Source organism: Scardinius erythrophthalmus (genome assembly GCF_964197995.2).
Source record: "Scardinius erythrophthalmus genome assembly, chromosome: 21".
NCBI lineage: Eukaryota > Metazoa > Chordata > Actinopteri > Cypriniformes > Leuciscidae > Scardinius > Scardinius erythrophthalmus.
Genome location: NC_138241.1, coordinates 28,364,586 through 28,381,373, shown reverse-complemented (window position 1 = coordinate 28,381,373; position 16,788 = coordinate 28,364,586). Strand labels below are relative to the sequence as shown.

Sequence of the window (16,788 nt, the reverse complement as noted above, 5' to 3'; positions counted from 1 at the left end):
CCCTTTATACTTGACGTTGGCCGTGCCGTGGTAACGTCAAGCCCCGCCCCCTATCCAAACGACCATTGGCTGCGAAAGGACGCAAATCCCTGCAGTGTGTGCTGATTGGTGTGAGCGTTTGTCAATCTTCACTGCTCGTCTACTAAGCAGATTTTGATTGCTTCCTACAACTGTCTTTTACAGTGCCGTCTGTTGACGTGTCGCCACTCTTATGCACTTCATTCCATTGGGCGCTTTCCTTGTCACTCAGAAATAGAGGCGGGAGGAAAGGCAGCATAGAGCAAAAGCAATGCGAGTGTGGCTGTCTTTTGAAGTATATTATTGGCTACATCGTAGAGTTTTAGCCAATAAAATAGTAGTGTTGACTCCAACTTGTTTCATTGGTATGTTTACGGAAGCCGCGAAAGAAATCTGGTTAATGCATTGGTCTGACACGCTGTCAATCAAAACAGCGCTACTGTGATTTCTAACGGAGGGGCGTTGCTACTACTTTTTGAGTGATGCTGATTGGGTAAAAAGTATAAGGATGGAAATAACGACGTGGCCCTGTGCTTGCGGACAAAAAGTGAAGTCATGTTTGACAATTTCAATTCCGGGCTTTTTTTATAGGAAAATAAACTTCTGCTTTTAGGTTTATTTTATTTATGCACTTACATTTATTAAGTGCATTTTCCTTTAATTATTATAAAAATGAATGTACATATATTACGTCTCGTTATCGGACTGTAATAAAATACTTACAACCATGGCACTTTAAAAATAAGTTTAAAAATATTTAGGAAACTTCAGTATTTCATTTACTTTTTGTGGTCATGAAGGTTGGCTACTGTGCTGTGCAATGTATATGGCGCTCTCTTGTGGCCTGATAAATAATCTGATAACTTATCTTTGAGCCATCCTGATTTAGTAAAACGTCAGATAAAAATGACAGTTCACAATTGCTTGGTCCAGTTTTAATATTGAATTTCAGTCTGGAGCACAACATTTGAAAACTTCAGTATCACAGTAAAATTGGGAGAATAAAACAAGCTGGTATTTGAAGTACAATACCCCAAAATCACAGTGACCTCTGTGAGGTTTTCATTAACAGAAGGGAGAGATCAATAAATGTACAGAAGATAAGGCCTTCAGCTGTGCCACCAACTCACTGCTGCTTTCATCCCTCAACAACACTGTGCTGATGGCCACAGGCACATCGAAAAAAATGATACAAAAACAAAATCAATATCAAAAGCTGAGTGGCATTTCACCCCTTCAAATAGTTATTTTGTCCAGGGGCAGAATGCTCTGAAATGATTGATCAATGAATTAAACTAACCACTGTGTGCAGGAAAAGGCCACAAGTTTTACTTGAGGTTTCACGTTGGAACATGAGCAAATCTACCAGAATCTCCAAAACAGTTTCAAAATGATCATACAAACCCACAGAAAATGTATTAACGATCAATTTAGATGAGATTGAGAAAGGCTTGTAAGGAATGCTTTGTAAAAAATATATATTTACGTAGGCACAGGCCACTATATTCATGCGTGTGTATAGACATCCATGCAAGACAACATTCACGGTAGAGCATGGAAAGAAGAAGCACAGAAGGCAAAATGACATTGTAGACGTAAGGACCGTCACTGCAGGAAACATTAGCAGAATTTTTCAGACAGAGGATGTGTGAGAGGAAACAGGAAAGGCCCGAAGTTTTGCATTGATGTGTAAAATGCCCCATTTCGTGTGTACACCAGTCCTGATCAGACATCTGATGGTTTCTGTACCAGAAAATAAAAGAACCTGTAGGGAAAGAGCTGCCAGAATCTGTGTATGTGAATGGCACTTGAGGTGTGCAGGCTGGTCTATCACAGGAGTAGAGGAAGGATCTTCTCAGTTGACAGGAGGGTCTCTAGTCTTGACACTTCCGTCCTCCATACCGAAGTACACCCGCTCAGCCATCCCCACAAACAAGCCCGTCTCAACCACACCTTAATAAAGGAGAGAACATTCATTGGTGGTATTTAGGAATATATACACTACCGTTTCAAAGTTTTGGGGCCCGACAAGATGGATATAAATACAGTTGTACAGTTGTTTTAAATTAATAATATTTCAAATAAATGCAGCCTTGGTGAGCAAGAGACTTCTTTCAAAAACATAAAAAAAATTAAAAAATGAACAGTTGGTATGTAGAGAAAAGAAAGGTGATGGAAGAACGGTGGTTTTCTGTTCATCTGTACACACCTGGGATCATCTTAATGGCCGTGTTGACCTCTTTCCAGTTCTGAGCATGCTCAAACTTCCAATCCAGAATGAAGTTGCTGTTATCAGTAACCACTGGACCCTAAATTTAATAGAATCAAATCATAAGATGAATACACCACATATCCAAAAACGTCAAGATAGGGAGCATGACAAATAATGTGTGTGTATACTGTGTTTTATATATACTAAGGTTGTAGTTCGATTCTCTTGGTTATTTTGGTCCTGACCAAAAAAGAAAATATTCTGGTTTGCTTAGCGTTCACACGGTCATTTTGAACTCTAGACGTAAAGATTCAAAACAAAAAAAAGCCTTTAATGACGTATATTTTGCAACGGAGCTTACTGAACACCCAAAGCAGCGCTGTGTGCTGGGCTTAATGTCTACATATGATAGTGTTTTTACCAGCTGAGAACTCAGAGTTTATAAAATGATTAAGAGTCAAAACGGCAGTAGGGTTTCCTCTGTTGCACACGAAGATCTGCTGCAAGGAGACGGCGTTTCCGACTCCTGTACCGAACTGTAATGAGCAACGTTGCTCTTATGATGAAAGGGTATCAGATATGGGTATCTTTGAGCATTCTGTCCTCTTTAGGGTCACGTTATGACATCACATCCTGTTTTCGGGTGTCTATGGTCTACTGGTGCACACCAGAGTTTGTTTGGAAGTGGATGAAACCCCTTGAAAAAGTGGGTCTTAGTCCGCTTATTTGGTGTGCAACAGTTCGGATGGCAGCGTTCACACTTATTCAAACGAACCGCACTAACAGAGCAATCGCACCAGACTTCGTTTTAATCAAACCAAACCAGCCAAGTGTGAACACACCCTTAGTTCTTAGTTCTTTTCCATGATAAATGAAGCTCTTTGGGTTGATGCAGTTCAAATTAATTCAGATAAAGAGGAGTTCATATTTTAGGGCAGGACATTGTAATTTCTTAATGTAATGTAATAGCAAATAAACAAAAAAGAACCCTCAATAGTGTACATAACACAATTGTAACTCAAGATGTATCAGTAAGACTTACAGCTTTACTGACTGCCATCCTCAGCACTGCCTCTCCTCCAAAGCGCCGGGCAATGGCTCTGGACACGGGCACATACGCCATGGGGATGACCTCCACCGGCACCCCTTTCTTCCACTGCTGCCCCAGAGCCTTTGAGTCCTTTCTACCCACACAAAAAACAAAATGACATCACATGAGCACGTCAAAAATTCTAGTTTGTACATGCAGTAGAAAACTCTCTTACATAATTATAGCAACCACCTGCTGGGTTATAATGACACATGACTTCTGTTAAACGCTTCACTACATGCACCTCGTCATCAGTAGTAATTATGGGCTGTTAAATATATACTGAATTTGGTAGCTCAAACAGTAGAGCACGACGCTATGGGTGGATTCCCAGGAAATGCATGAACTGATGAAGTGTAAACCTTGACTGCAACGCAAGTCGCTTTGGATAAAAGCATCAGCCCGTCACCACATACTTACCTATAGTCTGCGATGACAATGAAGTGTTTGGCACAACCAGCCACAATCTTCTCCTGGGTTAAGCATCCTCTGTTTTGAAGGAGGAAAAGGACGACATGATACAAGACCTGATGACACCTTAGGGTTTCACACAAAAGAACATGGAAGAGGAATTGGAAAGTATCCTTGAATTAAACAGGTTTTCCAAACTCACCCTCCTCCTTTAATCAGAGTCAAAGCAGCATCAACTTCATCAGCTCCGTCAATTGCTACATCCAGCTAGAAGTCACAAAAAAACACTCTTTAGGGCAAATAATGATCAAATAATTTGTCCGAAATAGCATTTATTTGAAATCATTAACATAACAATAGATTTCAAAGTGAAAGTTAGAACATTTATTTAGGATATGAAGATTTTGTTCTGTTCAGTTAATCTCAAATGACAGTATTTGTTACATTTGTGAAAGCAAGCATAACATTTCTCCAAAATTTACATGACAACAGAATTTAAAGATTTTGACATATTTGTAATTATGATTTTTTTTTTTTTTTTTCTATCCCCTTGTATACATGATTCGTCGTCTTCTGTATATATATGTATATATATGTATATATGGTGTTTGGTCGCCATTGTTCTTACCAACAATATTGAGAGAAAATGTAATAGTTTTTTGTTAAATTTAAACGCATACTTCACCGCTGGCAAAATGGCTTTCAATTAAACTTGGCTCCTTATCGAGTAGAAAGACAAAACATTTTTTAAAATCTGTGCTACCTGACTAGAGGAAACGGAGAAAAGGCTGTAATCTTCCCGTTTGCCAAATAGGTAGGAAAACTTCAACTTTCACCAGTCTGCTATGGATACGCTTACCAGAGTCAAATATCACCTTGCTTAGTTAAGTCTTAGCAAACTGAGTCATAATGGCATAGACTTATTCCCGGGTGCAAAAATTCAAAGAGTAAACATTCAGATAAAAAAAAAAAAAAAAAAAAAAAAAAAAATATGGAAAGAAAGCCATGCTGGAAAATCTGAAAAACCTCCATGTTTGTAGTCGCAGCACAAACACAGTGTTTTAGGCCAAATGGAGAGGAAAAAGTGAAAGAAACTGCAGTTCTGTCAGTTCCACCCAAACCTCTGAAGCAAAGCCTGACACTAGGTGGAATGATAATTTCTTAATCAGTAAAATGTGCATCAAGTCAAATTTCACCCACTTAATCAGCCTGCTCAATGTATAGGTCTATACTCAAGTCTTCTATTCTAAACAGGTGGTTTTTGAGCTGTTAAGTTTAAAAATTTGTTAAGTCTAAATCATCTTTTAACTGTTCTGCTGTCTTCCTGAACTTTCATATTGAGCAGTCATTTTTGTACGAGAGGTCCAGCTCCCCCTCCCAAACTCACCTCAGGATGTCTGTCTAAATCAGAAAGAGTGAGACCATGCTGCAGAATCAGCTGACGGGCCTAGATCAACAATTCAAATGAGTCCATTATAACACAAGTGTTTAATAGCGTTTAAAGAGTGTTATGTTAAAAGATTAAGGTTTATACTGACCTGGAAGGACGTGGGAACACACACAATGTTCAGCTTCTCCTCTCTTACCCTCTCAGCTAGAAAGAAAATACCATCCTTTAGTAATTATCATTTAAGCATAAGTGGATAATATTAAATGTCTTACCCAGCCTGTCCACAGCATAGACGATAGTCGAGCCACTGCCCACCCCAACTACCTGATTGTTCTGAAAGAAAAAATTATCTTATAACATAACCAAACAAAACGCAGTCCCACATTAAGGGAACACAAAACTGATAAGGCCTAAAAATCTTGAATTCATCATTTCTTTCAACAAAGAGTCAGTAAAGGAGATGCATTAAGTCGATAATAATCGATTTTCTCGATTAGTTGTCGCAGCCATATTTTAATGTTACGCAGCACGTTTGAGCTTCTGCAGGAAACAATCTTGCATGTCAATCAGTTTTGGTTGAGCTGTTTATGTTCGCTGATGAATGTTTATATTTTAATAAAAGACTAATTTGAACCTGTTTATCATATAAAGCGATCGAGTCTCTTCAGAAAATTTGGACAAACGTTAAACCGCTCAGACCATATGGATTAGTTTTATCATCTCTTTATGAACTTTTTGAAGGGTCAAAGAAGTTGTGTAGCTGTCAATGGAGGGACAGAAAGCTTTTAGATTTCATCAAAAAGATATTCATTAGAGTTACAAAGATGAACGTTTTGGGACAACACGAGAGTGAGTAATTAATGACAGAATTTTAATTTTTGGGTGAACTAAACCTTTAATTACTCATCGGAACCTAGTGTACTACAATTCATTATTTATAGTAGACACAGTCAACACCCGTTAGCTATTTCCAAAGATGCTAATCTCTAAAGGTTTAATTTGAGCTGCTTTAGCATCCTTATATCACCTAGCTTACTTTACTGCTGCATTAATTACTTAACTGAAGCCACATGAGTTACACTTGTACTCAACTTCTTGCTGAGTTAACTACAATTTATCATGTAACATGCCAGCTAGCCAGCTAACATGTCACAGCGGATACTCACTACAAATTGTGACTGTCAAAGCATAGTAAATGTAAAACAGCTGAACTGCAGCTCTGTTGATGCGAGAGTAACGTTAACTGAATAACGCTAGATAAGTCGATATGCATCGTGTGTCTCGTAACGTGTTTAATGCGTCCATTCAGCCAGTTAAACTGACTTAACTGATGGAAATGTGTCACAACGAAGGTAAATACACAGTCTTACCTGTATGTGGTTGTTTACAGCAGCATAAGCTGCCAGTTTTTTGGCCTCTTCAGCCATGAGAGTGCCGTAGTACCGCCTGCTGCTGCTGCTGCTGCTACACACGTGTTTCCCCCCCGGTAGAAAGAGGAGGAGAGATCTGCTACTGATCACTGCAAACTCAGCCCACCTCTGCGGCCTCATCACACAGCGCGTCCACGATCACAACAATAAAATACTTGCCACACTTGTATACATTACATGCACGCGCAGAACCGAAACAGAAAGGACAGTAAACAATATATTAAAGGACGCTCAAACATTTGAGTCAAAATAACACCTGTCAGATAAGTACGAGTTCAGGTGTTTTCATAACAGGCGTGTGTTCTTAGATCCAATAGCAGAGCAGAATACAGTAGCGATGTCCGTTTCTGGAACGAATCGTTCTTTTGAGTCGGATCTTTTAAACGAGTCGGTTGCGCAAACCCGTTCTTAAAGGGATAGTTCACCCAAAAATGAAAATTCTGTCACCATTTACTCAACCCTTGTCGTTCAAAACCAGTAAGACTTTTGTTTTTTAAGTTCTTCCAACACAAATGAAGATCTTTTTGATGAAATCTGAGAGCTTTCTGTCTCTCCATAGACCAATACTACAGCTATATGCAACTACCATTTTGATGTTTCAAAAAGTTCCTAGAGATCATAAAACTACTCCATATCAATGGAATGGTTTAGACCAAATTTTCTGAAGAGACTTGATCGCTTTATATGACGAACAGATTTTATTTAGGCTTTTATTCACATATAAACACTGATCAGCGAACATAAAGCTCAACCGAACGTGCTTGACGCGCGAGAACAAACCTCTTGTGGAACCAAATGTGCTCTGTAAAGGCTCGCGAATCTCAATGAATTGGTTCTCGCATGTCAAACGAACATGATTGAGCTTCTGTTTACTACAACTGATGTTTGAGTTGAGGAATGTTATATGTGAATTCATTTTTGGGTGAACTATCTCTTTAATATTCAAGATTCAAGAAAAAAATATTTATTCAAGAAGCATTTAGAGTGAACTTAGGATTTGACTGATGGGACGAGTATTAGGCTACTTTAATAACTGAATAGCAGAAATATCACAAATTACATGTAGAAATGTGTTTACAAATTGGTGGTCTATCTATCTATCTATCTATCTATCTATCTATCTATCTATCTATCTATCTATCTATCTATCTATCTATCTATCTATCTATCGTATCGAACACATACAAAAAAAAATGCATTTGATTAAAACAAAACATCCAGCCAAGAGATAACATATTTCTAATATCTTGTTCTACTTATTATTATTATTATGAGTCAGGATTCCCATCTATGATTCTAGATAATGTTAACAACACTTAACATGACCATTAGAGGGCAGTAATGCCTACATTACAAAATTACTCTAAAATATTGTGGTATTTTTAGTAAGAACAAACTAGTGACTAGTGACATGATTAGATCAGTTTGACTATGTTTCTAAAAAAACACTGGCATTTAGTAATGAAAATGAACTGTAGCCAACTTAAATAGAAAACAGAGGAGCGCTGAAACAGATGGGTATCAATATATCTCTTTATTTGGCAATCAGCTTGAAATGATCTAGATTTCAGTGTATAGCATACCCCTATTAAACCCACACCATCCTTCCAATAAACATGTCTCTTATTTACCTTAGTTTTTACATATTGCAGTTTACAAATTTAGCTTATCTGTTTGACAAAATCGATTTGACAATGAATATTTTTTATGTGCTTTATAAAAATCTACACATTATACATTCATGATTAGAAAATAAAAAATCCAAAACAATATTTAAACAGCACAGAACAAAACTCGTCGACATATCCCACCCAGGTGTGAGCGACCACAAATTAAAGTTGAATACTTCAATATTACAGTAAATACTGAGGGATGTCCAATGACAAACAGGATTACTGAAGGGAGGTTGTTTTTACACCAGAGGTCTGGACTCAAGGAGAATAACTATGATACGGTTACAGGGAAGATAGAGAGCAAGAAATGGGAATGCTGATTACGCAAGTGTTGCGAGATCTTCAAGAGAAAACCATCTTCTTCAATAGTACGCCTAATCTCTCTCTGAAGCTTAAAGCTCTCCATGTCTAGTCTGATTCTCAGCTTTCTCTAATCTCACATTGCCAATGATTAAGTGCACAGGTGCCAACTTTTTTGCCCACAGTTAATCAAACCATGTCTTTCTTTCTTTGTGCGCCTTCATTTACAGCGTCTATTTTGGGAATGTAATGTTGTTCGATGGGTCGAAATCAAAGATATCTGCATCTTCCAATTTCTTGGGATCTCTAAGAGGGTTTTATTCAGAAAGACCGCAAACAACTATAAACAACTATGAAGTAAGGATATAATGGAACTATACCTTCATTTGACCATTATTTCTAGTTGCTTTTAATAATAACACAAATTACGTAATAGTAATACAAATCAAAAGTTTTAATGTCTTATAAAAGGCATGCTTTCTCTGTTTTAAATATATTGTGAGATGGACGGACATAATCGTGTGCGTTTAAGTAAGTGCCTTTCTTTTGGGCATTGTTTATATTCATGCCTGTGTGTGTGTGTGTGTGTGTGTGTGACTGAGGAAGGTACACAGTCCTGGTGTCTTGTGATGTGCAAAGCTTAAATGTCAGAGTCCATTCAGCAGTGAGTAAGGTCCACAGAAATGCTGCTTGTTTTTCTCCTTTTCCCTGAAACCCCAGCGCTTAGGATACATTCTCAACACATCAGTGGGTATCCAAACTAGAAGTCTATTACCTCGAAAGTAAACTCTCTTTAGAAAACTTTAAAATATTGATAGCCTCTAATAATCCGCTGTATTGCTATGAGACACAGTTTCCTAATAAGGTGAGTGTATAGTTTTGGTCCATGCTCATGACATTATTACTTATTTGCGCTGATATGTACCAAAATGCACTGGAAAATCTGCGATAGACGGCTTTTTTTTATTTGACGTATGAGAGTTTTTGCGCTGGGTGAGCGTGCGTGCGAGTCAGTGTTCAGCATTAAGAGGTATTGCTACAGATTCAGTTCAGTCTCTTGTTCAAAAACCAGTTGTGTTTGTGTCCAAAAACACTATGATCGGAGATGGAGAGAACACTCGTGTAAATTAGTCATGGCACAATTGTTGAGAATAAATGTGATGGTTTCCTACGTCTTCTAAAACAAGTGTTTGATCTGTACTGTGATGCATGGATACATCAGAATAGACTAGAGAGGGGGGAGGGGGCTTTGGTGTACTATTCAGATCATGAGAGAAGCAGTGACTGACCGAGGTCAATAGTCAAACAGTCAGACAGCGGTCTGTCTTTCTACTCTGTCTTGAACAGGCAGCTCATCTTCCCCCTCTCTTGTTCTGTCTTTAAATATCCTTCTTTTCTAATCTCTCGTTCTATTACTCTATTACTCGTTCAGTGCTTCACCAGAATGCCTGCTGTTAAACACTAGAATCAGTTTGTTTTTCCTCCCAGAGTTTTGCATTTCAGAAACACAATTCCCAGAGTCCTTTGCTCAGAGGCTCAGTGTGCATGCGTTCACATGCGCTGTGCATCCATAATGTCCAGGTACTTAGCCTCAATGATCCTGGGCAGTAGACAGTTCCTGAGGCAGAGACACAATTCAACGCTTGTTAATATCATATATACAAAGTATGGTAATATCATATATATCCGAGCCAGATTCGAACCGGCGTGGGTGGTGGGCGTGCTAAGAAGGACGATAAAGACCGCAGCCTCTAGTGTCAGTCACTAGAGCGCCTCTTGAGGCCTACCTGCACAGCTCTTACTAGCTTACTATCAAAAAGAGAATGAGACAGAGCTCGTAATAAAACAAGAATCAACATTGGCTTGGCTTTTCGAAGATGACGAGAACTGAGGGATTTGAAACGCTGAAAAAACGAAGCTGAGAGATTTTATTGAACAGATAAGCTCTCTAACAGAGTTCATTGTAAAGCATTATCTATTGCGAAGGATTATTTCATTATGGTTGTTGTAGCGCAAAATGCATACATGGTGTACCTTTAACAAAACTTCTTAAATCTTTGTGAATATTTGAAAAAAAATTCAAATATTAACAATATTTGTTGGTGCGATAAAGAAAATCATGTGGAGCAACCAACATGCAGACCCTCATGACTTTGTGGGTCAATAAGTGTCTAAATATCAGACAGTTTTACCTTATTATGACAAAACAATGCTTTAAAATGTTATTTTTTGACCTTGAAATTCATTTACTTGCTAAATATTTTGAAACTTATGAAATGAATGATCAAAATGTGTGCACTCACATGTATTCAAAGAGTAAGGGAAATATGTTATTAGTTTTTACTTGAAAGTTGTACTACATGACATTAAAGTCATTCAATTTAAATAATTCTTGACAATGGTATTAAAGTTTTTCAAAACCATATACTAACGCGCGTACATTTATAAGAACTATAAAGATTTTTCCTTTCTTTTCCTTTCATTCATCATTCTATCGCATGACCTTTAGCAAACACGATTTATTACACATGCATGTGCCTGGCAAGATCTGAGATCTGGAGGCATTTCAGAACTCACCTGATGGGTATGAGGATAAACATTAGCAGAGGAAATATCATCTTCATATACGGGAGAGGGTACATCCCAAACGCACAGAGGAAAAGCAGCTGCACCATCTGAAGGAAAGTGAAGTAATGGATCTTTCTCTGCGGCACCTTGCGGATGTAGTGGGTTGGCGGGTAGGATGTCTGAGAAAGAGTAAAGGACAATTGAGTGACAAAGAAAGAGAAGATGATGGGACTAAGATCCATTCATGTATGGACATTTCACTTACTGTACATGAGTCTCCACATCTAAATCAGGGCTATATGCATACATAATGGAGATCACATCTGTGATGATGCCAATGCCCAGCAGTGAAATTTCCCCCATATGGCAATTAGTGTTTCAGTTTCGTGGTTGCTACAGCCTCGTGTCTCATCTATGATCATTTACACATGTGTGGATTAAAGGACTTCCAAACTACCATATGCTGGCATATAGTTTTGTTTGGGAGAGAAAAAAATACATATGGGGCCAGAATAACCATTTTCTAAGGATGTGCCAGGATAGTTGACTAAAAGTCCAACAACCAACAGTCGATTAGTGATGGCGACAAGTAACCGTTCAAAAGTTTGGGGTCAATAATATGATTTTTTTTTTTTTTTCTGAAAGAAATTAATACATCTATTCAGCAAGGATGCATTAAATGAATCAAAAGTGACAGTAAAGACAAAAGATTTGTATTTTCACATTTCATTTTCACAATCTTTTGAACTTTCCATACATCATAAATCCTGAAAAAATGTAGCATGGCTTCCACAAAAATATAAAGCAGCACAACTGATTTCAACATAAGAAGAATAAGAATAAATGTTCCCCAAGGAGGAAATCAGCATATTAGAATGATTTCTGAAGGATCACGTGACACTGAAGAATGGCTGCTGAAAATTCAGCTTTGACATCACAGGAATAATTAAAAGTTAAAAAAATATTCAAAGAGAAAGTAGTTATTTTAAACTGTAATAATATTTCACAATGTTTTTAACTGTATTTTTGATCAAATAATTTAAGCCTTGGTGTTCACCCAAGACATAAGAACTCAGGTTACACTGAAACATTCTGCTTGCACGATGTGAATAAGTGGTTTTGAAATCCCGCCAACTATTTGATTATGAAACATTTTGCCTATCCCTAGCATTTACAAAGATTTAAAGCCACCATTTACGATTGGCTCAGTAAAAATGAACAAAACGACCAGGTGTTAACAGCCACATAACGCATCAACGGAGACTAAGTCATTTCTGACCATGACAAGTAGAGGGCGCTCTGTTGCTTTATTTGCACAGCGGATGCACCGCTCTCTTCTGTGTTCTTATTTGTGCAACACCTATGACTTTTATTTGCCTTTGTTTTCATCGAAGACACACACGCACACACTCACTTGTTCTTTGAGTAGCAGAGCCATGCGGTCGCACATTTGATTGCCTTCAATGGAGGTGAGAGCGATGTAGAGGAAGAGCCCATAAAGAACAGGCTTAGGAATCCACTGCAGGGGCACCGGCAGCAGAAACAAGCTCACACCTATCAGGATGTTAGCCACGAGCGAGGTCACTCGCGTCTCCTTCACACTCACTATACTACACACACGCACATGTACACACACACAAACACACACAAAGGCGTCATTTAAAACCAAGCACACTGTGCCAATAACTGCTATAATGACGTTTGTGCTTCACAGATTGATTGCGATTGTAATTGCTTGTGAGCGTGTGGCTCGTCGATGTGGTGTGTGCTCACGTCTCATAAAGGTGTCCTCCTTCCACCCTTTCCTCCACGATGGCCAGCTGTCTGACGTGCAGAGTAGAGTGCGGGAACGCAGCATGCATCCACGGCAAGCCCAGCACAGACATCAAAATATTAATCAAGCCAGACAGAGTCAGGTCCCAGTGATACGCCGTGCCCTTCAATAACCTGTGGCACACACACACACACACACACACACACACACAAACACACAGTCACGACTGCACAGTTTGACCCAGTGTCCTATCCAGGTGCAAAGCGACAAGTTTCCAGCAACCAATCATAATATATTTGATGTTTGATATATGCAGCTAGGTGCATGGTGGGTGTCATTTAAATAATATGTCAGTCAGTATGTTTTATTTTGAAAGAAATTAATACTTTTAATCATCAAGGATGCATTAAATTGATCAAAAGTGAGACTAAAGACATTTATAATGTTACAAACGATTTCGAATAAATACTACTTTCCATTCATCAACGAATCCTGAATAAAATGCGTCACAGAAATATTTAGAAGCATAACAGTTTTCAACATTGCAGAAATTCTGCTTTGCCATCACAGGAATAAATTACGTTTTAAAATATATTAAAATAGTGAACATTTATTTTAAATTGTAAAAATATTTCTTAATTAAGATTTTGTAAATGATACGATGACACGATCAAAGAGGTTCAAATAAAACACCTTCCGTTTTAAGTTTTCCTGGGCTAAATTAATGATAATTTGCATAAAGATGAAGTTGGTCGCAGGTTTCTCATTTGTTGCTCTTTGAAAATAAATGGCTGTAGGACGCCTTGATGCTACAAATCACTGCCCGTGCTCAATACTCCTACACATGAAAGAGGTTGCTTGTCACTTTATCACATTGTTAGGTTGATAACAATGTGACTAGCTGGTCAGAAACAACCTGGTTAGGTTAATGTTTGGTTAATTTGAATAATCATTGTGATGAAGCCACTTATGAGTGGTGAAATGTTTAAAAAAAAAAACTAATTTGAAAAGACAAAAACCTGTTTTCTGGTGCATTTGTGAGAGAAACTACAATGTTCTGGTCGATGAAGATGAGGATAAACAGGAGGAAGCCCAAACCCATTGCACTCAGAACACTTGCTCCAGACAGCTTATCCAGCGGGGCTATTTGAAACATTGGACCTTCATGGAAGTTAAACACCGGCACTGGAAGAGAGCACATAACACAGTGAACCTCAGCTCACACACCATAACAGACCATCCAACAAAAACCAGACCTTCCAGAATAGTGTGATTACATCTACAGCAATTGTTAAATAGTCGACTATGATTTTCATCATTTGCGGTGTGAAAGCACCACCAGTGACGTTATTTTACTATAGTGAAAAGGATTTCTATTGAAAAAATAAATGTGTGAAAAATGGCCACAGAACAAACTGCAACAAAAAATGGCAAAAACAAAACAAAAACCAAAGCATGATAGCATTGTATATATTTCAGGCAGCACAATTTGTAGTTGGAATATTGGTTTAGGTTTAAAACTGACCACATTTAAATTAAAATCCTACATTTAACACAAGTTATGAAAGGAACATTATTTTTATAGGAACATTAACAGTAGCATGATAAGAATCTCTGACTTTTACAGAACAACAAAATTATAGTAACACTGAATATGTTCATAGGAAGGTATGTGTAAGAAGTGTACCTTGCTTTATTTAGTTCGTGGCTTTATTGTTTAAAATTGCTACCAGGTGATTATTTTGTCCACAAACACAATGTGGGAATCAGGGGAGTTTCTCGCAATTGTGAGTTATAAAGTCCGATTCTGAGGAATTTGACTGACTTTTTTTCTCGGAATTGTGAATCTCACAATTTTGACTTTATAACACGATATTGGGAGTTTATATCTCGCAATTCTGACTTTATAACTCACAATTGCGAGTTTATATCGTGCAATTCTGAGGAATGTCTGAATTGTGAGATAATAAATCGCAATTACCTTTTTCATTTTTTATTTTGTGGAGGAAACAAGCTTTCATACTGTACATATATGTTTTGGATTGTTTGGCCATTTCCCTGCAGTTTCTGCTTTGATCTAATTTTCAATATGAGCCTCTCGACTGCAGCATTGGTACATTGGTACAGTGAGTGAATGTTTAAAGAGCCTGAGGTAAGAAGTAAAATCTCACTCTGATAACCAAGTTAAACTCCCACACCAAACAGATGACAGAGGAGTTGGAGGAATAATGTAGTGATAGTCGGGAGTGGAGTGGCTTTGCTGTAATGTGCTGGCTGTAGAGAGGGAGCGTACAGGCAGTGTGTGTGTGTGTGCGTGTGTGTGTGTGTGTGTGTGTGTGTGTGTGTGTGTGTGTGTGTCTAAGTGTTGGTAGGGCCGTACGTTTTGGCAAGCCTTCCTGGCTTGACAAACTGAGCCAAAATTTGAACTGATTCTCAGTACTGAATCTTCTCTGCTATTTGCATCTCATTTAAAAATGCTGCTTGAATGCTGCATTTTGACATGTTGAAGATAATCTCTCAATATGATTAAAGACATTTACATAATAAAGCAGTTTTATCATTATGAATGTTTTGTTTTTTCTCTGCTTAAATTATAGCATGAATAAGCTCACTTATATTAAATACTATTATCATGATCAAACAAAAACAATAATATTGACTATTCGTGAAATAATGTAATGTATATAATATTATTTATATATAATAATAATAATAATAATAATAATAATAGCAAAAACATGGATGATAAATAATGATTAAATGTGAAATAATATAATAATACAATATAAAATAAATAATATAAATAAGGTTTTGTCAAATAAAAATAACAATAGCAAAAACTGTGAAATGTGAAATAATATAAAATATAAAAAATAATATAATATAAATAAAATAAAGAATAATGTTTCATGTCAAATAAAAAATAATAACAACAAAAACAATAATAATAAATATTAGGGAATAAGAATAAAATAAAATAATAAAAATGTTTAATTGCTAATAAAAAATAACAATAGCAAAAACAAACCCATATTGCTTGCTAATACCAGAAAAAAGGGTCAGTTTAGTATTCTGGAGAAATTAAACAGTGTAGAACAAAAACTAGATTTCCTGTTATTTGAAAACTGTCTTGAAGAAATGTGTACCTTAGTGTCAATGTGTGTGCAACATGAAGACAAATAGTGTCACATGACTCACAGGCAATGTCGTTGAAAACGTATGATCCCACATAAGAGAAGACAAGCACTGAGATAGGCAGAGCACAGTCGGACAGAATCTCTCTCATCTTCACATGCAGAAACGGACTGCCAGGAATAAATGGAAAGATGGGGGTGTCAAAACAGTCTTCTATCACTCTAAAATACTCAAGTGTGTGCACAGGTGTGTGTGTGTGTGTGTGTGTGTGTGTGTGAGAGAGAGAGAGAGACAAGAAGAGATCCTCACCTCCTCCTGAACTGGTACAGTGTGTATCCCACCCACAGTGTGCCCATCATGAGGAGGAGACAGAGTAGTGGCCGTGCCCGTGTGCACAGAATGAAGGATTCTGGGAGGGACACAGACCCTGCCTCAGTCAGGTTCAATTCCCCTAAATGTACACTTCCACTGATGCGATTCAGCTCTGCCGCACTCCCATTGGCCAAAGTGGGAGCATGATAGTACTCTTGAAAGACTGTAAAGGAGATACCAAGATAAGGTATTACTATTTATATACTGTAAAAAAAGGTCCAAATTAATGTAAAGAATACAGTATATCTAGGTTTAAAATGAACGCTAACTGTATGCATTGTGTAAATGTTTTTGAATCGTCAAAATGAACGACTTTCTCAGTGTAACATTTTTACTGTGCCACATATTTATTAAACAATTGGTTTAAACAATAAGACACCTTATGACACCTCTCTCAAGTCAAACAAGTGATACA

The 16,788-nt window shown here is 37.5% G+C and overlaps 3 protein-coding genes across 7 annotated transcripts in view; all 3 read right to left on the bottom strand.

The window, feature by feature from the left end:
- Positions 1–51, bottom strand: part of eif2ak3 (eukaryotic translation initiation factor 2-alpha kinase 3) — a 37,516-nt gene extending 37,465 nt beyond the window's left edge. Inside the window, exon 1 of the mRNA XM_081351791.1 lies at positions 1–51. This exon is cut by the window's left edge and continues 463 nt beyond it. The gene's annotated coding sequence lies outside the window, so the exon portion shown is untranslated.
- Positions 52–938: 887 nt separating this feature from the next.
- rpia (ribose 5-phosphate isomerase A (ribose 5-phosphate epimerase)) lies at positions 939–6,905 on the bottom strand. The gene is made up of 9 exons (XM_081351799.1): positions 6,492–6,905; positions 5,394–5,454; positions 5,270–5,325; positions 5,119–5,178; positions 3,934–3,998; positions 3,741–3,809; positions 3,273–3,414; positions 2,228–2,327; positions 939–1,971 (listed from the first exon to the last, which is right to left on the bottom strand). The coding sequence occupies exons 1-9, from the start codon at positions 6,669–6,671 to the stop codon at positions 1,874–1,876; spliced, it is 831 nt and encodes a 276-aa protein (XP_081207925.1). The 5' UTR covers positions 6,672–6,905; the 3' UTR covers positions 939–1,873.
- Positions 6,906–8,067: 1,162 nt separating this feature from the next.
- Positions 8,068–16,788, bottom strand: part of slc4a11 (solute carrier family 4 member 11) — a 67,214-nt gene continuing 58,493 nt past the window's right edge. For all 5 annotated transcript variants that reach the window (XM_081351794.1, XM_081351792.1, XM_081351793.1 and 2 more), the window contains exons 14-20: positions 16,311–16,536; positions 16,065–16,171; positions 13,886–14,051; positions 12,866–13,039; positions 12,507–12,702; positions 11,102–11,271; positions 8,068–10,142 (exon numbers count right to left, since the gene is read on the bottom strand). In XM_081351794.1, the coding sequence (XP_081207920.1) occupies positions 10,076–10,142; positions 11,102–11,271; positions 12,507–12,702; positions 12,866–13,039; positions 13,886–14,051; positions 16,065–16,171; positions 16,311–16,536 (1,106 nt within the window). In that variant the 3' untranslated portion in view covers positions 8,068–10,075. The remainder of the gene's footprint in view (positions 10,143–11,101; positions 11,272–12,506; positions 12,703–12,865; positions 13,040–13,885; positions 14,052–16,064; positions 16,172–16,310; positions 16,537–16,788) is intronic.

What these genes read in the sequence shown, in the direction of transcription:
- rpia (XM_081351799.1), bottom strand. Translation starts at nt 6,671, where the DNA reads ATGAGGCCGCAGAGGTGGGCTGAGTTTGCAGTGATCAGTAGCAGATCT. An exon ending in ATTTAGACAGACATCCTGAG is followed by an intron (nt 3,999 to 5,118) that starts GTGAGTTTGGGA and finishes TGTGACTTCTAG; the next exon opens with CTGGATGTAGCAATTGACGG. An exon ending in GGATGGCAGTCAGTAAAGCT is followed by an intron (nt 2,328 to 3,272) that starts GTAAGTCTTACT and finishes TATTAAATTTAG; the next exon opens with GGTCCAGTGGTTACTGATAA.